Here is a 22,226-nt window from a genome sequence, read left to right as displayed (position 1 = left end):
CCACATTGTGGGCCTGTTACGATGCATCTGCAGTATAGTCAATCATTCAATGATGACGAAGAACAATGAACACACAAAAAATGAGGGGTTCAAACAAGGGTTCTCCTAAGGTCCTTAAAGTTCTTTGAAGAACATTAGGGTTATTGACACTGAAAAATGCCCCCAAAAGGTACTTCCAAGAACCCCATAGGAGTTAGGGTTAGTCGAGGAACCTTCTTAGTTCTTGGGGGTTCTTGCAGGAACCTAACTGCCAAACTGAAAAAACAGCAGGTGCAGGCACTTAACTGAACATGTTTAATATCTCCTCAATTTAAGGTAAGGTTTCAAGGAACCTTTTCTTTTTCGAGTGCATCTGCTCTGTGTGCACTAACTAAAAGGAACAAACACTTCCTCATTCCTGTATCTTAGTGTCTATTGGTCAGGTCTGTGGCAAAGTGAATTCGTACCTTAGGAACTATATTTATTTTATTGATGTTGATATCGTTATACATTTTTAGAAAAAATGGTTCCAAAGGAAGGGGTTCTTCGGCTGTCCCCATAAGATAGAACCACATGGAACCAAAAAGGGTTCTAACTGGAACCAAAAAAGGGTTCTTCCAAGGGTTCTCCTATTTCGACAGCCGATTAGCCCTTTTAGGTTCTAGATAGCACCTTTTTGTCTAAGTGTATGAATGTAAACCAGTGTAGCTAATCACTGGGAGTTGAGATTACCAGAACAATGCATTGGTCCCTTAATCTGAGTTGAGTTCAGATTAAGACATTTCACTTCTGAATCCATCCTCTTCCCCATGGATGTCCTAACAAATTCAAGACTTCATGTACATAGACACACTTAAAGATCCCTCCCGTTTTGTCTGAAGTATACTCCATAAGTGGCATTAACCAAGCGGCAAGGAGTAAAGCTACTCGAGGAGATTTTGCTAATGCCTAAATGAAATTGGTTAGCGCAATGTTAATATGTTAAAATCTGCTTAAAATGAGCTCAGTCTGAGTTAACTCTGTGCAATGTCTAGATCTGACTGAGGCTGCTATTTTAAACATTCTACAACCACTGCCAATACAGGTGACATATTCATATATTTCAAATGGGCACCACATGTCCTGTACAGTCGTGGCCAAAAGTTTTGAGAATGACACATATATTAATTTCCACAAAGTTTGCTGTTTCAGTGTCTTTAGATATTGTCAGATGTTACTATGGAATAAGTATAATTACAAGCATTTCATAAGTGTCAAAGACTTTTATTGACAATTACATGAAGTTGATGCAAAGAGTCAATTTTTGCAGTGTTGTACCCTTCTTTTTCAAGACCACTGCAATCCGCCCTGGCATGCTGTCTATTAACTTCTGGGCCACATCCTGACTGATGGCAGCCCATTCTTACATAATCAATGCTTGGAGTTTGTCAGAATTTGTGGGTTTTTGTTTGTCCACCCGCCTCTTGAGGATTGACCACAAGTTCTCAATGGGATTAAGGTCTGCGGAGTTTCTGTAACGGTTTTCTTCTGGTGAAAGAGAGGCGGACCAAAATGCAGCATGGTTAGTTTTGTACATCTTTAATAAAGATGAAAGTACAACAATCTACAAAACAAGAAATGTGAAAAAAATGAAACAGCCCTATCTGGTGCAACAAACACAGAGATAGGAACAATCACCCACAAGAGACCTAAAGAATATGGCTGCCTAAATATGGTTCCCAATCAGAGACAACGATAAAACCTGCCTCTGATTGAGAACCAGTTTCCTGGCCATGGACCCAAAATATCGATGTTTTGTTCCCCGAGCCACTTAGCTATCGCTTTTGCCTTATGGCAAGGCGTCCCATCATGCTGGAAAAGGCATTGTTCGTCACCAAACTGTTCCTGGATGGTTGGGAGAAGTTGCTCTCGGAGGATGTCTTGGTACCATTCTTAATTCATGGCTGTGTTCTTAGGCAAAATTGTGAGTGAGCCCATTCCCTTGGCTGAGAAGCAACCCCACACATGAATGGTCTCAGGATGCTTTACTGTTGGCATGACAGGACTGATGGTAGCGCTCACCTTGTCATCTCCGGACAGGCTTTTTTTCCGGATGCCCCAAACAATCGGAAAAGGGGATTCATCAGAGAAAACAACTTGACCCCAGTCCTCAGCAGTCTGCAGTACCTTTTGCAGAATATCAGTCTGTCACTGATGTTTTTCCTGGAGAGAAGTGGCTTCTTTGCTGCCCTTCTTGACACCAGGCCATCCTCCAAAAGTCTTCACCTCACTGTGCGTGCAGATGCACTCACACCTGCCTGCTGCCATTCCTGAGCAAGCTCTGTACTGGTGGTGCCCCGATTCCGCAGCTGAATCAACTTTAGGAGATGGTCCTGGCGCTTGCTGGACTTTCTTGGGCGCCCTGAAGCCTTCTTCACAACAATTGAACCGTGCTCCTTTAAGTTCTTGATGATCCAATAAATGGTTGATTTAGGTGCAATCTTACTGGCAGCAATATCCTTGCCTGTGAAGCCTTTTTTTGTGCAAAGCAATGATGACGGAACATGCTTCCTTGCAGATAACCATGTTTTTTGTGGGATTCAGTTCATTTGCATGGCAAAGAGGGACTTTGCAATTAATTGCAATTCATCCGATCACTCTTCATAACATTCTGGAGTATATGCAAATTGCCATCATACAAACTGAGGCAGCAGACTTTGTGAAAATTAATATTTGAGTCAGTCTCAAAACTTTTGGCCGCGACTGTTCATTCAAAGAAGTTGATAAAAATCCACCCTATTCTACAACAGTTTTTTGATAATACTCTGTGCCTACTGTCAGTTTAAAGACCCTTGATAAATGATATATGTAACGAAAGGTTAAGACAGATGTTCCTTCCATTCTATTCCAATAAATCAAGGTGGTGCAAGTCCAGATATTGATATCGTAATATCCACTGTGTGTGATTTCTTTATCGATGAGAGATATCGTTGGACTTGAGATGCCAGAATAGCAATGTTAGTGTGAAATCATTGGCTGTGTCTTATTGATAAGCCTCTTACGCCTCGCACTTCTGGCAGCTTGATTCTCCACTTCTCAACGAAAGCCTAAGTTGCTATAAGTGTGTAGAAAATCGCCTATCCTCATTCACACTGGGCTTAACTGGACTCAGTGCTGCTTTTAGACACCGTTAATTGAAGTGCACTGAATGTGTGGACTAGGATGCCATCCCAATGTGTTGTTGGTACAGTATGGTCCATACTTTGCATTGTAAGCATTACAAGAATTGTATAATGAAATCAATTCAATCAATGTGTATTTCCTATTTATCTCCTATTTTTTAGCTGGTGCCAAAAAAAAAGGATGTAGAGGGATTAAGGTACACAGAAAAAAGCTTGGTCCAGGAACATCCAACACCATAGTTGTATTTGCAGGCCTCTCCCTTGGTTATATAATGAGTTTTCGCGGTATTCGCCTGCCAATTTCAGCTGAAGGAAGGAGATCACAAAGTATGTCTTCATCTAATCCCCTTACAGCTAAACTCGCTCCCATTTGCGCTCCATGTGGTTGAAAACTTGATATAGACAAAAAGTAACTTAATCAATGTCCCGGACCGCTGGAGAGACCAGTTATAACACACAAAATCACCACACCCTGCAGGATTATAAAAGCCACAACAAGTGACATGGAGACCAGTGGAGGCTGCTGAGGGAAGGACGACTCATAATCATGTCTGGAACAGAGCAAATGGAAAGGCATCAAACACAGGGAAACCATGGAAACCAGTGGAGGCTGCTGAGGGAAGGACGGCTCATAATCATGTCTGGAACAGAGCAAATGGAAAGGTATCAAACACAGGGAAACCATGGAAACCAGTGGAGGCTGCTGAGGGAAGGACGGCTCATAATCATGTCTGGAACAGAGCAAATGGAAAGGTATCAAACACAGGGAAACCATGGAAACCAGTGGAGGCTGCTGAGGGAAGGACGGCTCATAATCATGTCTGGAACAGAGCAAATGGAAAGGCATCAATTAAGGTGCCACCAACGTCCTGTGATGGAGAGTGAAGAACAGGACACTGATCGATATGCAAGGAGACTAATGTGTATGAATAAAACACAAATGTGTATATTTTGAAAATGTTATCACATGTATCAAAATGACCAATTCAAACAGTTGTGGTGTAGGACTCTGTATTGACTTTATATTGCACTATACTCATCTATATCAATACAACGTGTAGTCAGACCCCCAACTAAAGCACCAGTACTGAGCAACGTACGTCAGCCATGAGGTCCACCTGTTTCTGTGTCCTCCCATACTTTCTCAGTGGTGATGGGCAGGCAGGTATTAGCTATGAGATATATAGGGTCACTAAATTGTCAGATTAGGATTACCAGGCTTGGAGAAATTCCAGGGTAAAAGAGTGATGTCCCTATCTTTATGTAGAACAGTGCCAAGAGATCTACTAGGACATACGCATATCCAGGGACCACATTTCTTGGGAAATACCATGGGTATTAACATAACCATTGGATCCAGAAACACTTGGTTGGTAACCAAGGTTTCCCTTCTATCTCCCTCACTCTCTCTCTCTCCCCCTTTCTCTTTCTGACCTTTCCTCTGCCCTGCTTCCTCTTTTGTTGTATTTCCAACAGATTAAGTCTGACTTTGGGACAGATCAGGACGTGTTGATGCAACAGTGTCTTCAGTTGGTTGATGCAGAAAATGAATCCATGTTTTTGTCACTTCTAGATTAGACTACTGCAATGCTCTACTCTCCGGCTACCTGGATAAAGCACAAAATAAACTTCAGTTAGTGCTAAACACGGCTGCTAGAATCTTGACTAGAACCCCCCTAAAACATTTGATCATATTACTCCAGTGCCTCTCTCCATTGGCTTCCTGTTAAGGCCAAGGCTGGTTTCAAGGGTTTTACTGCAACCTACAAAGCATTACATGGACTTGCTGCTACCTATTGCTCCAATTTCGCCGTGCCCTACATACCTACACGTACGCTATGGTCACGAGACGCAGGACTCCTTATTGTCCCTAGAATTTTGAAGCAAACAGCCGGGCATTCTCCTATAGAGCTCTATTTTTATGGAACGGTCTGCCTATGAGAGACGCAGACTCGTTCTCGACCTTTAAGTCTTTACTGAACTATGATTGAGTGTATTCTGGCCCAGGAGTGCGAAGGTGAATGGAAAGGCACTGGAGCAACGAACCGCCCTTACCGTCTCTGCCTGGCCAGCTCCCCTCTTTCCACTGGCCTCTGACCATATTACAGTGGCTTGTTCACTGGCTTACTAGTGCTCTTCCATGCCGTCCCTAGGAGGGGTGTGTCACTTGAGTGGGTTGAGTCACGGACGTGATCTTCCTGTCCGGGTTGGCGCCCACTCGGGTTCGTTCTATGGGAGAGATCTTCGTGGGCTATGCTCAGCCTTGTCTCTGGATAGTAAGTTGGTGGTCTGTTGATGGTCTGTTAATATCCCTCTAGTGGTGTGGGGGCTGTGCTTTGGCAAAGTGGGTGGGGTTACATCCTGCCTGTTTGGCCCTGTCCGGGGATATTGTTGGACGGGGCCACAGTGTCCCCCGACCCAACCCTGTCTCAGTCTCCAGTCTTCAGTATCTATACTGCAGTAGTCTATGTTCCAGGGTGCTAGGGTCAGTCTGTTATATCTGGTGTAATTCTCCCGTCTTATCTGATGTCCTCTGTGAATTTAAGTATGCTCCCTCTAATTCTCTCTCTCTTTCTCTATCCATCCCTCCCCTCCCGGAGGACCTGAGCCCTAGGATCATGCCTCAGGACTACCTGGTCTGATGACTCGTGGCTGTCCCCTGTCCACCTGGTTGTGCTGTTGCTCCTGTTCTGCCTGCGGCTAGGGAACCCTGACCTGTTCACTGGACATGCTACCTTGTCCCAGGCCTGCTGTTTTCGACTCTCTCTCCCTCTGTACTGCACCTGCTGTCTCGACCTCTGAATGCACAGATATGAAAAGCCAGCTTACATTTACTCCTGAGGTACTGACCAGTTGCACCCTCTACAACCACTGTGATTATTATTTGACCCTGCTGGTCAAACATCTTGGCCATGTTCTGTTATAATCTCCACCCGGCACAGCCACAAGAGGACTGGCCACACCTCAGAGCCTGGTTCCTCTCTAGATTTCTTCCTAGATTCCTGCCTTTCTAGGGAGTGTTTCCTAGCCAATGTGCTTCTACATCTGCATTGCTTGCAGTTTTGGGTTTCTGTATAGCACTTTGTGACATCTGCTGATGTGAAATGGGCTTTATAAATACATTTGATTGATTGCTAGATTGATTGAAATGCTTACTTACAGGCCCTTTTCCAACAATACAGAGTTAAAGAAAAATATGTTAAAAATCGATAAAAAAAATAGAAATAGTGACATAAGGAATAAATACACAGCGAATAAGGAATAACAATAACAAGTCAAAATAACATGGCTGTATACAGGGAGTACCAGTACCGAGTTGATGTGCAGTGGTACGAGCTAATGGAGGTAGCTAAATGCAAATAGCAGGGGTAACTAGGCAACAGGATAGATGCAGTAGCAGCAGCGTATGTTGTGTGTGTGTGTGTGTGTGTGTGTGTGTGTGTGTGTGTGTGTGTGTGTGTGTGTGTGTGTGTGTGTGTGTGTGTGTGTGTGTGTGTGTGTGTGTGTGTGTGTGTGTGTGTGTGTGTGTGTGTGTGTGTGGTGTCAGTATGTTATGTGTGTGTGGGCATGTAACGTGGGGGATTTTACACATAAATGCCTAATACACCAAATGTAACCACCACAGGTTTTAGGATAAGGCAGGATCAATAGACACTTGAACTGGGTACTGGTATAGAAACGCAACACAGGATTATCAATAATATCCTTTTATTACAAAGATATCAGGTGAAAATGTACAAACAGGGCTGTACTGGTTGGGCTTGGAATCATACCAAAAAGGCAAGTTACAGTGTGTCTCAGTCTTCAGTACAAAATGGCTACACCAATAATTGAGTAGTTGCATGCAATGTCAGGGGAAGTATCCTAGCCAGCACAGCAAACAGGTGGAAAACACAGCAAACCAGATCCTAGTGTAACACAGCAAACCAGATCCTAGTGTAACACAGCAAACCAGATCCTAGTGTAACACAGCAAACCAGATCCTAGTGTAACACAGCAAACCAGATCCTAGTGTAACACAGCAAAGCTCACAGTATTCAATCAGGATTAAACATCAAAAGGTCTTCACAGACTAAAGCGCCCAAGCAATAAACAGGCAAGACCTTAACTGTAGCAATAGACACAATAGATTACAAACACAAGAATGACATTGTTGACTTGTCTCCAAGTCCACACAGCCAAACCCAAGTGTACTCTGGATACTTACAGCTCGCACATTAACACAAACACACAGAGACTGTATAAAAGATGTTATCTGTGAGTTTGCAAGCTACTCTTGGTCTGGTTTGTAACTTGGGAGACAGCAGCAGTCTGTCGCTGTCTTTCCCTACTCCCGCTCCAGGAAATGCACCACCGGTTTGTAGGAACAGGTGGAGGTGCATTCTGTAGAGCCGCTTCTACAATTCAGAGGACAACAGTAATTGCTAAAATAGTGGCACCTCCGCCCTGTTACAGGCATATGTAGTGAGTGCGTATGTCTGTTTTAGGGTGTCAGTGTAAGTACGTGTGAGTGCGTGGGTAGAGTCCCGTGTTTGTGCATCGAGTCATTGCAAGAGAGCTAGTTCAAAAAAGGTTAAATGCAGGCAGTCCGGATAGCCAATTGATTAGCTATTTAACAGTCTTGTTAGCAGTCTTATCGCTTGGGGGTAGAAGCTGTTCAGGGTCCTGTTGGTTCCAGACTTGGTGCATTGGTACCGCTTGCCATGAAGTAGCAGAGAGAACAGTCTATGGCTTGGGTGGCTGGAGTCTTTTTTTGGGGGGGCCTTCCTCTGACACCGCCTGGTATAGAGGTCCTGGATGGCAGGGAGCTCGGCCCCAGTGACGTACTGGGCCGTACTCACCACCGTCTGTGCCTTGCAGTTGCGGTACCAAGTGGTGATGCAACCAGTCAAGATGCTCTTAATGGTACAGCTGTAGATCTTTTTGAGGATCTTTTGAGGGAGGTGTTCAGTCCCAGGATCCTATGCTTGGTGATGAGCTTGAAGAGGATTATGGTGTTGAATGGTGAGCTGTAGTCAATAAACAGCATACTTACATAGATATTCCTTTTGTCCAGGTGGGTGAGGGCAGTGTGGAGTACAAGAGATATCATCTGTGGATCTGTTGGGGCGGTATGCGATTGGAGTGGGTCTAGGGTTTCTGGGATCATGGCTATATATGTGAGTGCTACGGGGCGATACTCATTTAGGCAGGTTACCTTGGCATTCTTGGGCACGGGTACAGTGGTGGTCTGCTTAAAACAAGTTGGTATTACAGATAGGTTGAAAATGTCAGTGAAGACACTTGCCAGCTGGTCAGCCCATGCTCGGTATTCCATCTGGCCCTGGGGCCTTACGAATGTTAACATGTTTACATTCGCAAGAGCGAGATCACAAGGTCGTCTGGAATAGCTGGTGCTCTCACGCAAGGTTCATTGTTGCTTGCCTCGAAGCGAGCATAGAAGGCATTTAGTTTGTCTGGGTAGCTTGCAGCTGGATTTCCCTCTGTAATATGTGATAGTTTGCTAGCGCTGATACATTCGTCGAGCTGATATGGTAGACAGGCTTCCTCCATCAGTGCAGAACTTAGGGCCATTATAGAAAGTGAAAGTAGATAACTAAGTTACAAGAAAGGGCAGGTTGGTTGTTATAGATTCCTGTGTAAATCCAGTGTTTCCCTAAACATATTAGCCCTGGTATTTAAACGGACAGCGACAGGTGATGGATGAGCCCAGGGTAATAATAAGACCGGGTCAGACAGGACCAGACAGGACCAGAAAGGACAGGACCGGGTTAGGATGGGTGGGCAGAGTGGTGTGGGGCTCAGCAGTCACTGTCCAATAAGGGCCAGCAGGTAGCCTAGTGGTTAGAGCATTGGGCCAGTAACTGAAAGGTTGCTGGATCGAAGCCCGAGCTGACAAGTTAAAAATCTGTTGTTCTGCCATTGAACAAGGCGGTTAACCCACTGTTCCTAGGCTATCATTGTAAATAAGAATTTGTTCTTAACTGACTTGCCTAGTTAAATAAAGGTTATAAAAATAAGACGCAGCCACATGGAGGCACAACAATGACTGGTTTATGACCTTCAGAAAGTGGTGAGATGGCATTGGGCCTGTAATAAACAGAGGAGTTGGGAGGGTGGGCAATGGTGTGTGTGATGGATTTCTGCTGAGTAGTAAGAGGCAGCACAGCTGGAGACAAAAAAACTGACCACAATACCCTGGGAGAAGAGGAGGGGCATTGTTGTGGAGGACAAAAATATGATTCAGAAAGTAAGGGATGATCAAATTCATATGGAGGCTGCTTTTCTGCTGAGAAAGGAGGGAGAGAAGGCAGGGAAGTTAGTGAGAGTGACATGGAGAAGGGGCAGGGGAAAGAGAGAGGGGGAGGTGAAAGAGAGAGTTGAGAAAGAGAGAGGGGAAGAGAAGGAGACGGTTGGAGGGATAAAGAGAGAGGGGTAAAGCTAGCCAGCACAGTGGAAAAAAGTCTGGAAAAGAGGACTAGAACGCACAAGTGAGACAGACAGTGGCTGTGCCAAGCAACCCACCTGAGTGTGCACGGCATTGCTGTGTTTGGTCTTTGAAAATTCAGGAAAAAGATGGAAGAGAATGAGGGGGGAGGAGGAGGACAAGGGAGGGGTGAGCCCAGAGAAAGGAGTCTGCTGGCAGTGTTGGTTAATGAAGTATAGTCACTCGCAGGAATTATTTTGGCTGCTCCGTCAGTTTTTTTCTCTCTCTCTTCCTTCTTACTCACATCTGGAGCGGGGAGTCACTTCCTCTGTCTGTGCTGCCCGCGTTGTGCTTTAACAGGGCTCGTCCTCTCGTCCTCTACTATCCCTTCCCCTCCTCCTCTGACGATACTCCAAAGAGATACGGAACACATTACCCCAGGGGGATGGGACCTCCCCAAAACACTCTCAGCACAGGACCGACCAGGGACCCTGGACATCCCCCACCAACACCCCCCACCCACCCTCTGGAATCTACGTCTGAAAACAGAGAGGGAGAGAGAGAGACTGATATCCAGAGAGAACTGCAACCATCAGATGAACTCTCTGTAGGGTGTTCCCCCTTTCCCTTATATGGCAAAACAACTGGGAAATGATTTGAATTTGTCTGGTTTCTCTTGCACGGCTGCCTGGGCGCTGACTTCTATCCACCACAGCAGGCTGTGCAGCAGGGTTTGTTTGTGTGGCTGACTGACTGCTTTTGGTTCTTCTTTTCTGTGTTGTTTGCATGCAGGGCTTTTGAGGGGACAGCAGGCAGGAGCATTGCTGGTGTTTGTGGTGAGGCTACAGGCACTGCTGTCAGTGCCCCCAGGGGTGGTTGGCTTTACGCACAATTGCTCTCTCTCTCTCTCTCTCTCTCTCTCTCTCTCTCTCTCTCTCTCTCTCCTCCACAATGGGCTCTGTCTGCCTGAGACGAACATCCGGCTGGCAGCAGCCTGCACACTGAGACGGTGTCTTTCTGAGGGGGAGCTAACAGCAAGGTGGGCCAAAGTTCATCTAGAGGAAGCAACTGGAGTTCTGGAATCTGGACACACACAGAAATCTGTGGGAGGGTTATTCACTCTGACTCTACAACGGCAACAATCCTCAACCACAACAGGACGCGTAACCCAGTAAGACCCCGGAGGGGGTGCCTGTAGTAAATGAGGAGGGCTGCTGTTGATGTTCCTGAGTTGACCTTATTAATTAGGACCAGAATGCTGGAGAAGCTGTGAACACTCAAGAGGACAGCACAACGTGAGCTCCTGATTGGAGGGTCCCATGGTGCCATGACACAGGTGTCTGAGACAGACTGTGTGTGTCGCCTCTGACCTTCTACCTTACTGTGGTTTACTCTGTTGGAAAGACAGACACTCCACTGACTGACAGGTGGACAACAACACCGTCGGATGTCATGGCGATGGCGGCATGGTACCACCGTGACATCAGCCGTGTGCATGCAGAGGACCTGTTGGCCCGGGCTGGGAGGGACGGCAGCTTCCTTGTCAGGGACAGTGAGTCGGTGCCTGGAGCCTACGCCCTCTGTCTGCTGTGAGTACACACACACACACACACACACACACACACACACACACACACACACACACACACACACACACACACACACACACACACACACACACACACACACACACACACACACACACACACACACACACACACACACACACACACAAACACACACACACACTTATTTTCCACCTCTGAGTGTGTATGGTCATTATGAACCCAGTGGTGCTCGCAGTCAGACACCCACACCTGCTCATGGGACACTGGTAACTTTCCCCTACATGTCAGTGGAAGGGGAACTAACCTCATATTCACAAGTTTTATAGACTCAATGACTGTCTCAATGTCTGTATTGTATTCAGCAGCCTGTCTCTCTGTCATCTCCATCAGTCTCACCCAGAGCTGGGCCGGTGGGCAGGGAGAAGGTTGTGGCTCAGCCCAAGAACAGTCAGGCTGCCCTGTCCTGATACAGCCCAACCCAGCCTGGCCAGTGTGTGTGTGTAACCCTGGTTAGGGCTCCCTGCCCCCCTCTCCTCTCGTCTCCTCTCTCATTCATTCAGTCTTCCTTGGGGCCCCTGGAAGAGGGAGGGAGCTGCTGTGACCACATGGCTCTCTGTGCAAAGCGGCCCTGAGCCAGACACATTCCTGAAAGCTGAGCCCCACTGCTGCTCATGCTGCTCACTCACTCCCTCTCTCTTTCTCACTCCCTCTCTCTTTCTCACTTCCTCTCTCTTTCTCACTCCCTCTCTCTTTCTCACTCCCTCTCTCTTGCTCACTCCCTCTCTCTCTCTCTCACTCCCTCTCTCTTTCTCAATCCCTCTCTCTTTCTCACTCCCTCTCTCTCCCTCGCTCGCTCGTTTGCTCCCTCTCTCTGAATTCAATTAAATTCAAGGGCTTTATTGGCATGGGAAACATATGTTAGCATTGCCAAAGCAAGTGAACTAGATAATGAATAAAGTGAAATAAACAATAAAAATGTACAGTAAAAGTTACACTCCAAAAGACTAAAGACATTTAAAATGTCATGTTATGTCTATATACAGTGTTGTTACGATGTGGAAATGGTTAAAGTACAAAAGGGAAAATAAATAAACATAAATGTGGGTTGTATTTACAATGGTGTTTGTTCTTCACTGGTTGCCCTTTTCTTGTGGCAACAGGTCACAAATCGTATTGCTGTGATGGCACACTGTGATATTTCACCCAGTAGATATGGGTCTGCCAGGTCTGCCTACGGCGGCCTTTCTCAATAGCAAGGTCATGCTCATTGAGTCTGTACATAGTCAACGTTTGGGTCAGTCACACTGGTCAGGTATTCTGCCACTGTGGACTCTCTGTTTAGGGCCAAATAGCATTCTAGTTTGCTCTGCTTTTTTGTTGATTCTTTCAAATGTGTCAAGTAATTATCATTTTGTTTTCTCATGATTTGGTTGGGTCTAATAGGCGGTCATTGTAAATAAGAATTTGTTCATAACTGATTTGCCTTGGTAAATATAGGTTAAATTAAAAAAATATATTGTGTTGCTGTCCTGGGGCTCTGTGGGGTGTGTTTGTGTTTGTGAACAGAGCCCCAGGACCAGCTTGCTTAGGGGACACTTCTCCAGGTTCATCTCTCTGTTGGTGATGGCTTTGTTATGGAAGGTTTGGGAATCACTTCCTTTTAGGTGGTTGTAGAATTTAATGGCTCTTTTCTGGATTTTGATAATTAGCGGGTATCGGCCTAATTCCGCTCTGGAAGCATTATTTGTTATTTTACGTTGTACACAGAGGATATTTTTGCAGAATTCTGCATGCGTTTGCAAGAGTCTCAATTTGGTGTTTGTCCCATTTTGTGAGTTCTTGGTTGGTGAGCGGACCCCAGACCTCACAACCATAAAGGGCAATGGGTTCTAGAAGTGAAAAATATTTTTATCCAGATCCTAATTGGTATGTCGAATTTGATGCCCCCCCCCCCCCCCCCCAAGCTTTCAACAGGGGGCTTTCAACAAGGGGATTTTTTATGCCAGCAGCACACCACCCTGCATACCACTGCTGGCTTGCTTCTGAAGCTAAGCAGGGTTGGTCCTGGTCAGTCCCTGGATGGGTGACCAGATGCTGCTGGAAGTGGTGTTGGAGGGCCAGTAGGATGCACTCTTTCCTCTGGTCTAAAAAATATCCCAAGGCAGTGATTGGGGACACTGCCCTGTGTAGGGTGCTGTCTTTCGGATGGGACATTAAACAGGTGTCCTGACTATCTGAGGTCATTAAAGATCCCATGGCACTTATTGTATGAGTAGGGGTGTTAACCCTGGTGTCCTGTCTATATTCCCAATCTGTCCCTCAAACCATCACAGTCAGCTAATAATCCCCAGTTTACAATTGGCTCATTCATTCCCCTGTAACTATTCCCCAGGTCGTTGCTGCAAATGAGAATGTGTTCTCAGTCAACTTACCTGGTAAAATAATGGATAAATAAAATTCAACAAGGGGCTTTCAACAGAAGGCTTTCAACAGGGGGCTTATTAACAGAGGGGGAGTTACAGGCATTTACTGTACTGTGTCTCAAGGTCGTGCGAGGTAGTAGAGATAAAAGTTAGCTCTCCTTTGTGTACTTGACAAAGACAAAGTGGTATGATTTTACTACCAAGTGATTATTATGGAACATGAAGCCCACATGTTTCAGGCGAGTGACACCCCTCAGGACGGTTTGTGTAGTTGTGGCTTGTGTAAACAGTGGTGTGTAAGAACAGTAGGTCTATGGGTAGTCATGTCGTCTCATGCTACCGCAGTGGACTGTGAAGTTGCTAAAATAACCACGTAAATGAGTCACACCATCAACAAATTGGCGTCTTGTTTATAAAGTTGCAGTGTTTTTTAACAAGGGCAGCACATGTGCTCTTCCTCAGTTTATTTCTGTCCCAAAGGCAGTGGTATAGTGCTGTTGTGATGTCTTGGAGTTCATCGTACCTTTATGAATGTTATTTTCCCCCTTTCAGGTTCCAACGGCACGTTCACACTTATCGTATTCTTCCTGATGTAGATGGCCTATTAGCTGTTCAGGTGAGTGACCATCGTTAAAGTTCATGTTCGAGTTTCCATACCCCACTCACATTGAAAGTCGGGACAATCCTTGTTCGACAGGGAAACATTGTTTTTATAGTTACAAAAGATATATATTTGAGCTTAAAAAATATTGATGATAATTTTATAAGGGAAAAGATCTGTTTTGGGAATTTTCTAAATATTTTCTATGTTAGTCATTTCCATGTCAGCTCTATAGTATGGAAATGCCTTTGTCTGGAGCAAAGGATCTCAATTTGAAACCCTTCAAAAAAGTGTTTTGAATTCTATAAACTGCCAATAATAGATATTAACTGAGCAATTATCTTATGTAGTTTCTTGCAATAACCCTCTGGGACTTTAAAGAACATTTCTCTCAAAACTCAGATTCCTAAACGATGTGCCCGGAGATTTGGTCAATATGTCTAAAATCCTAAATGAATCAGGAATAAGCAGGGGCAGCTATGCCATAAGGACCCCTTGTTGTCGTGTCACAAGACTTCTCATAGTCTGTAAACTTCTCTCCTTTTGATAGATTTAAACAAACAATATTGAAATCTCCATGGTCACAACCATAAACTGTCAACTCCATCTGCCTGATAGATCGAGATATAATATGAATTCTGGTTCAAAAATGTTAGATTTAATAAGGTTTTAGAATTTTTGAATCATAAAGCAACTGAGGAAAAATGAAATTGCTACTGTATATATGACTTGAATGAGCTGTCAACTCCATCCGATTTATTTATGTTGAATGATCTGATGGAATGGTCATGTTTTTATCGGGGATTTTCAAATTAATAATTATCCATGTTTTAGAAATGTTTGTATTGAACTTTAATTTTTAGGGGTGAAAATGTTTTGAGTATCGTTTTCAACTCCGTCAGTGGCTTGTTAAATCCATCACTGATGGCTAAACTCCCTCAAAATATTGTTTTGGGGTCAATATTCATAAAAAAATCGCTGTTCTGCAACAATATGTTCACACTTTTGTGATAATGTTTGCTTTATGAATGTCGTTTTATTTTTTATTTGTATTTATTTATTTTTAAAAAAGTTTGCCTTTTTCTCCCCAATTCCGTGGTATCTAATTGGTAGTTACCGTTTTGTCTCATCGTTGCAACTCCCGCACTCAGGAGAGGCGAAGGTTGGGAGCCGTGCGTCCTCCGAAACACAACCCAACCAAGCTGCAGTGCTTCTTGACACAATGCCCAATTAACCCGGAATCCAGCCGTACCAATGTGTCGGAGGAAACACTGTACACCTGGCAACCATATCAGCATGCACTGCTCCCGGCCCACCACAGTAGTCGCTAGCGCGCAATCGGACAACAACATCCCTGCTGGCCAAAGCCTCCCCTAACTTGGACGACGCTGGGCCAATTGTCCACCTCCCCATTGGTCTCCCAGTCTCGGCCGGCTGCAACAGAGCCTGGACTCGAACCCAGAATCTCTAGTTGCACAGCTTGTACTGCGATGCAGTGCCTTAGACCACTGCACCACTCGGGAGGCATGATTGTTGTTTTATGTAAAAACAAAAACGTGCTAAAATGCTAACGAAATTAGCCTTTTATGGTGTCTGACAAAGGTGACATGAATCCAGTTAGTTGCAAATTTCTGAGAAAATAAATAGCTGATACTTTGGTCTATCAAGATATTTATTTCAAACTGTGTTAATATTAACACAATTACTATTAAGACAAATATGTGTGGGAAACAGTTGAGATTGTCCCGTCTTTAAAGAATCTCTGAACTAGTAGGGCTGTGCACAGACCTGTCAGGGGGCAGGTGCTCAAAATGAATAAGGGCACCCACCGGCACCCCCCTATTTCATCATTCATATCTCAAAATGAATAAGGGCACCCACCGGCACCCCCCTATTGCATCATTCATATCTCAAAGTTCATAACATAATAACCGCTTCTGTTGTGATTTTGTTATTTACATTTTGAGCATTGGCCTATTTATTTCCGCAGCAGCACACACTCATCGCAAATTATAAGCAAGGAAGTTACAGTGCCTCCTAAAGACATTGAGAAAAGAGGGTGGGCTATCTGCTGATCATTGATCAAAATCAAATCAAATTTGATTGGTCACATACACATGTTTAGCAGATGTTAATGCGGGTAATAGCGAAATGCTTGTAGATGAAAAATCAGATTTTTTTTTTTTTTACTGATTGTGATTTATCTTCATTCCTCTTAACTAATAACTAACTTCATAATCTTCTAACTCATGATTTATGGCTGGCTGTGGATATTTTAGTATATGGTGGTTAGCTAGAGTATAGAGGTGTTTCCCAACCCTGGCCTCGTGTACGCTCAACAGTACACATTGTTATTGTAACCCTGGACAAGTACACCTGATTCAACTTGTCAACTAATCATCAAGCCCTCAATGAGCTGAATGAGGTGTGTTTGTCCACGGCTGTAATGAAAAATGTGTACTGTTGGGGGTACTCAAGGACCAGGGTTAGGAAACTCTCTAGATCAGGATGTCCCAAACATGGTCCTACATTGTAGAATAATAGTGAAGACATCAAAACAATGAAATAACACTTATGAAATCATGTAGTAACCAAAAATGTGTTAAACAAATCAATGTATTTTTTATATTTGAGATTTGTCGAAGTAGCCACCCTTTGCCTTGACAGATTTGCACACTCTTGGCATTCTCTCAACCAGATGCACGCGGTAGTCACCTGGAATGCATTTCAATTAACAGGTGTGCCTTGTTAAAAGTTCATTTGTGGAATTTCTTTCCTTAATGCGTTTGAGCCAATCAGTAATGTTGTGACAAAGTAGGGGTGGTATACAGAAGATAGCCTTATTTGGTAAAAGTACATATTATGGCAAGAACAGCTCAAATAAGCAAAGAGAAACAAGAGTCCATCATTACTTTAAGACATGAAGGTCAGTCAAACCGGAAAAGTGCAGTTGCAAAAAACATCTAGCGCTACGATGAAACGGACTCTCATGAGGACCGCCACAGGAAGGAAGACCCAGAGTTACCTCTGCTGCAGAGGATACGTTCATTAGAGTTACAAGCATCCCAAATTGCAGCCCTAATAAATGCTTCACAGAGTTCAAGTAACAGACACATCTCAACATCAACTGTTCCTTCTTTGGATGACTTCACTATGATTCTACAATGTAGAAAATAGTCAAATTAAAGAAAAACCCTTGAAACTTTCGACTGGGACTGTGTATATAAATGATTGAATTATTTACAGTACCATAAGGGTACAAACAACTATCATCAAGCTAGCAAGAAGCAAGATAAGACCAAAACTCACTTGGCGAGTGGGAGGGCAAAGGCGCAAGTTCTCGGCCACAGGTAGACCCTTATCTGTGCCTGGTAAATAAGCTAATATACTGTAACCTACATGTTCAAGTGCAACAGTATCCTCTTGTAGCAACCACTAACGAGAAAGAATGCGTAGTACAATACTGTAGTTGTTATCATTACTCTACGACAACAGAGTTGTGCTGTCTGTTTTAATGGAAACAGGAAGCGTCTTGTGTTCACATACTGGGCTCATTCTGCTACAGACCTTGATGTTTGAACGGCATCTCTTTCTGCCATGTTGCCACATGCTCCGAGCGTGACCTCAGCTGCACAGAGGACAAATTGTGTGTGTGTGTGTGTCACAAATTCCTGCGCTACCCATGCACTGGGTCGTTGACCAGTGCTCCAAAGGGGGTTGGTTCTGTTTGTGCTTTGAGTGTGTGTGTGTGTGTGTGTGTCATGGACAGGGATGTGTGTGTTGAGGGTTAGCCGGGCAGAGGATAGGGGTGGCTGGGATTGGTTGGTGTGTGGCGGTTATATGTGTGTGTATTAGACACAGTAACTATTGGGGACGACTCAATTCAAGAGCCGCAGTGTCTGGTCCTAATTATTATCAGGACCAACACAGACAAAAACTAAAAGGTTTTAGGCAGCCTGTACATTCCTTCACCGTGACTATGTGCGCAAGTCCAAAGACAACAGCTCAAATACTTTATTGTCAGATCAGGGCTTTTATCCACATACTGTATCTCAGCTTCATTTGTTTTCCCCTGAAGTCACTAAAGTCTCCAATAAGCAGATTGTCTAGTTGGCTTTGAAGCCATTACCACGTAGGGATTAGGGGGGTTGCTTCCTAGTTTTTCTGAGAGAGTTATTTTAAAGAGAGGGATATTTTGAGCAAAAAGAGAAGCCATTTTTGTCTCCTTGTGTCATTCTGTCCTTATTTGCTTTATAATCACTTTTCAAGAGCTCCTCGAAAAAAATTCATCAATCATTTGAAATCCCTGGCAGCTGGGACAGGTAATGTCTGCCCTCCACCAAAAAAATCAAACCACACGAGAAAAACAAACACTTCTAAAATGAAGAACATGTTTTCTCTGTTTTGCGGTGTTGCAGTGAGTGCCCCTGTGGGCTTTGTGTCTGAGTTTGTCTATGACATCTAATAGGTCTGTGCCTGCAGCGTTGTGGGTATTATGAGTGCATTTAGTGTAAACACTCTTTGTGTCTTTGACTGGCACCTTAATGTGTTTGTCTATGGCTGGTGAACGTGTGTTTCCCCCTCCGTGTTTACTGTACATGTCTGAGGCGTCTGTCGGTTGGAGTGTTGTTTATATCGGGCAGCGGGTGTGTACGGTAGACTGGCTCAGGACACAGAGGTCGGCTAGTAAACTGCTGGAACACTGTGACTCATGGCAGCCAATATTGGCAGTGACCAGGACGTGGGTGGTTGGTTGTGATACCATCTCCTGGCCTGTGGGGATAGTAGGGGTTTCTGCAGTCCGCTGGATGGTGTGTGTTTGATGTGGTTCTTGCACTGGCCATTCAAACAGAGGTGAGGGGCTGTGGCTTCTGTTTGGCACCTCCAGGATCTAGGAGATTAGCACCTCTTTTCCAAAGGTCCCTTCTGAGTATATCCAGGTAATTTAGGCTTCCAGACACGAGGAGCTCTGGAGACATGCAGTCACATTCAAAACATCAACAGCCATTTTTCTTTTGTGGATAATGTTAGAACAACATATGCTGACACTGAACAGATGCACTGCATATCTGAGACAGTCTTCCAAGCTTTAGGAGCTTTTACGAACAGTTTAAGAACATGATGATCACCTGTGTTGTGTAGGTGCTATATATATATATATATATTTATAAACTGGGTGGTTCGAGCCCTGAATGCTGATTGGCTGACAGCCGTGGTATATCAGACCGTATACCACAGGTGTGACAAAACACTTATTTTTAGTGTTATAATTACATTGGCAAACAGTTTATAACAGCAATAGGGCACCTCGGGGGTTTGTGATAGATGACCAATGTACCACAGCTAAGGGCTGTGTTCAGGCACTCTGCGTTGCGTCGCGCTTAAGAACAGCCCTTAGTCGTGGTATATTGGCTGTATACCATACCCCCCGGGCCTTAATGCTTAAATATATAAATGTCCTTGTTTTTTAAAGAAAACCACATTTTCTGTCAGTTAAAATAACATCAAATTGATCAGAAATACAATGTAGACATTGTTAATGTTGTAAATGTCTATTGTAGCTGGAAACAACAGATTTTTTGATGGAATATATACATAGGCATACATAGGCCCATTATCAGCAACTATCACTCCTGTTTTCCAATGCCACGTTGTGTTAGCTAATCAAAGTTTATCATTTTAAAAGGCTAATTGATCATTAGAAAACACTTTAGCAATTATGTTAGCACAGCTGAAAACTGTTGTTCTGATTAAAGAAGCAATAAAACTGGCCTTCTTTAGTTGAGTATCTGGAGCATCAGCATTTGTTTGTTTGATTACAGGCTCAAAATGACCAGAAACAAAGAACTTTCTTCTGAAACTCGTCAGCCTATTCTTGTTCTGAGAAATGAAGGCTATTCCGTGTGAGAAATTGCCAAGAAACTGAATATCTCGTACAACGCTGTGTACTACTCCCTTCACAGAACATTACAAACTGGCCCTAACCAGAATAGAAAGAGGAGTGGGAGGCCCCGGTGCACAACTGAGCAAGAAGACAAGTACATTAGAGTGTCTAGTTTGAGAAACAGATGCCTCACAAGTCCTCAACTGGCTGCTTCTAGGCATAGTTGCAAAGAAAAAGCCATATCTCAGACTGGCCAATATAAAGAAAATATTAAGATGGGAAAAAGAACACAGACACTGGACAGAGGAACTCTACCTAGAAGGCCAGCATCCCGGAGTCGCCTCTTCACTGTTGACGTTGAGAATGGTGTTTTGTGGGTACTATTTATTGAAGCTGTCAGTTGAGGATTTGTGAGGCATCTGTTTGTGTCAAGAACTGCAATGCTGCTGGGGCTTTCACACTCAACAGTTTCCAATGTGTATCAAGAATGGTCCACCCCCCAAAGGACATCCATCCAACTTGACACAACTGTGGGATGCATTAGAGTCAACATGAGCCAGCATCCCTGTGGAACGCTTGCAACACCTTGTAGAGTCCATGCCCTGATGAATTGAGGCTGTTCTGAGGGCAAAAGGGGGTGAAACTCAATAATCGGAAGGTGTTCCTAATGCTTTGTACACCCAGTGTATGTCTGTGTGTATGTTTCCCCACAGACTTCTCAGGGGGTGCAGGTGAATTGTTTCCGTACACTGGGGGACCTGGTGTTGGGGTACCAGCACCCCCATAAGGGTCTGGTCACCCCTCTGCTGTACCCTGTGGGGAGGGACATGGAGCCTGGGGATGAGAGCTCAGGTGATGATGAGAAGCCAGGGCTGGTGTGGAGTCCCAGCCCATTCCCAGTCTCGGTCAGTATATCTCCCCCCGCAGGACTCCCAGTGACCCCGTCCCCACACCTCCTCTTCCTCCACAGGCTACAGGAGCTCAACACATCCAGGTACAGAAGTCCCCATCACACACCATGAGTATATAGATGTACAAAATGTGTAACATTGGTCTGGGGATTTAGAGATGAAAGTACTTTAGCACTTTCCTGTGGTGTCTCTCTGCAACTTGCTTGAGTGGTGTTTGTGGTCCCCTGGTTTCACAGCATGGCAGGTGAGGTGGTTGGGCTGCTCAGTGAGTATCTGCGCAGTGAGCTGCCTCTGGATGTGGAGGGTCTACGTAGAGGAGCAACAGGCCTACGCCATCTACACCAAACCCTGGGCACCGCATGCCAGGGGCTCAACAGGTGGGTTTCACCATGTTATAACTGCTATTACAGTTCAAGTGATCTGCGTCATTTGGTGTTTGGGATGTGAGGATTTTGTTGGTTATCATGAGGAGAAAATTAAATGGATTCTCTGATCCACAGTGAGATTGACCTGATCATGTCCAGTTTGGAGACGCTGGCCAAAGTGTTTGACCATCCTATCTGCCCTTTAACCTCCACCAAGCCACAGGTACATCCCTTCTGTGATATATCCTGTTTGACCTGTCCTGTCTGTCCTGGCCTGTCTGTCCTGTCCTGTCTGCCCTGTCCTGTCTGTTCTGTCCTGTCCTGTCCTGTCCTGTCCTGTCTTGTCTTGTCTTGTCTGTCCTGTCCTGTCATGTACTGTCTGCCCTGTCTGTCCTGTCATGTCCTGTCTGCCCTGTCTGTCCTGTCTTGTCCTGTCCTGTCTTGTCTGTCCTGTCCTGTCCTGTCTGTCCTGTCCTGTCCTGTCTGTCCTGTCCTGTCTGTCCTGACTGTCCTACCTTGTCTGTCCTTATATGTCTGTCCTGCCCTGTCTATCTTTCCCTGTCCTGTCTGTCCTGTCATGTCATGTCTGTCCTACCCTATCTGTCCTGTCTGTCCTGTCCTGTCTGTCCTGCCTGTCAGTCATACCTTGTCTGTAACCCTCTGTCTACTCTACTATGGTCCACAGGGGACCTACAAACTAAAAAGACAAAAAATAATGGAAATCTGCTTTGTTACGCCCTCTAGTGCACCAATTGAAAATAAAAATGCTCTATGTTCCCTTCATGGGGTACAATATACAGTATACTGAGTGTAAAAAACATTAAGGACACCTGCTCTTTCCTTGACATAGACTGACCAAGTGAATCCAGGTGAAAGCTGTGATCATTTATTGATGTTACTTGTTAAA

General features: G+C 44.6%; 1 protein-coding gene across 1 annotated transcript in view; it reads left to right on the top strand.

Annotated features, from left to right (window-relative positions):
• Positions 1 to 10,624: 10,624 nt before the first annotated feature.
• The window catches only part of LOC135545838 (phosphatidylinositol 3,4,5-trisphosphate 5-phosphatase 2B-like), a 32,761-nt gene continuing 21,159 nt past the window's right edge, over positions 10,625 to 22,226 (top strand). Inside the window, exons 1-5 of the mRNA XM_064973765.1 lie at positions 10,625 to 11,156; positions 14,111 to 14,174; positions 20,757 to 21,037; positions 21,191 to 21,331; positions 21,455 to 21,542. Of these exons, the coding sequence (XP_064829837.1) occupies positions 11,020 to 11,156; positions 14,111 to 14,174; positions 20,757 to 21,037; positions 21,191 to 21,331; positions 21,455 to 21,542 (711 nt within the window). The 5' untranslated portion in view covers positions 10,625 to 11,019. The remainder of the gene's footprint in view (positions 11,157 to 14,110; positions 14,175 to 20,756; positions 21,038 to 21,190; positions 21,332 to 21,454; positions 21,543 to 22,226) is intronic.

This window comes from Oncorhynchus masou, chromosome 9, assembly GCF_036934945.1.
Source record: "Oncorhynchus masou masou isolate Uvic2021 chromosome 9, UVic_Omas_1.1, whole genome shotgun sequence".
Classification (NCBI taxonomy): domain Eukaryota; kingdom Metazoa; phylum Chordata; class Actinopteri; order Salmoniformes; family Salmonidae; genus Oncorhynchus; species Oncorhynchus masou.
This window is presented reverse-complemented; position numbering and strand designations above follow the sequence as displayed.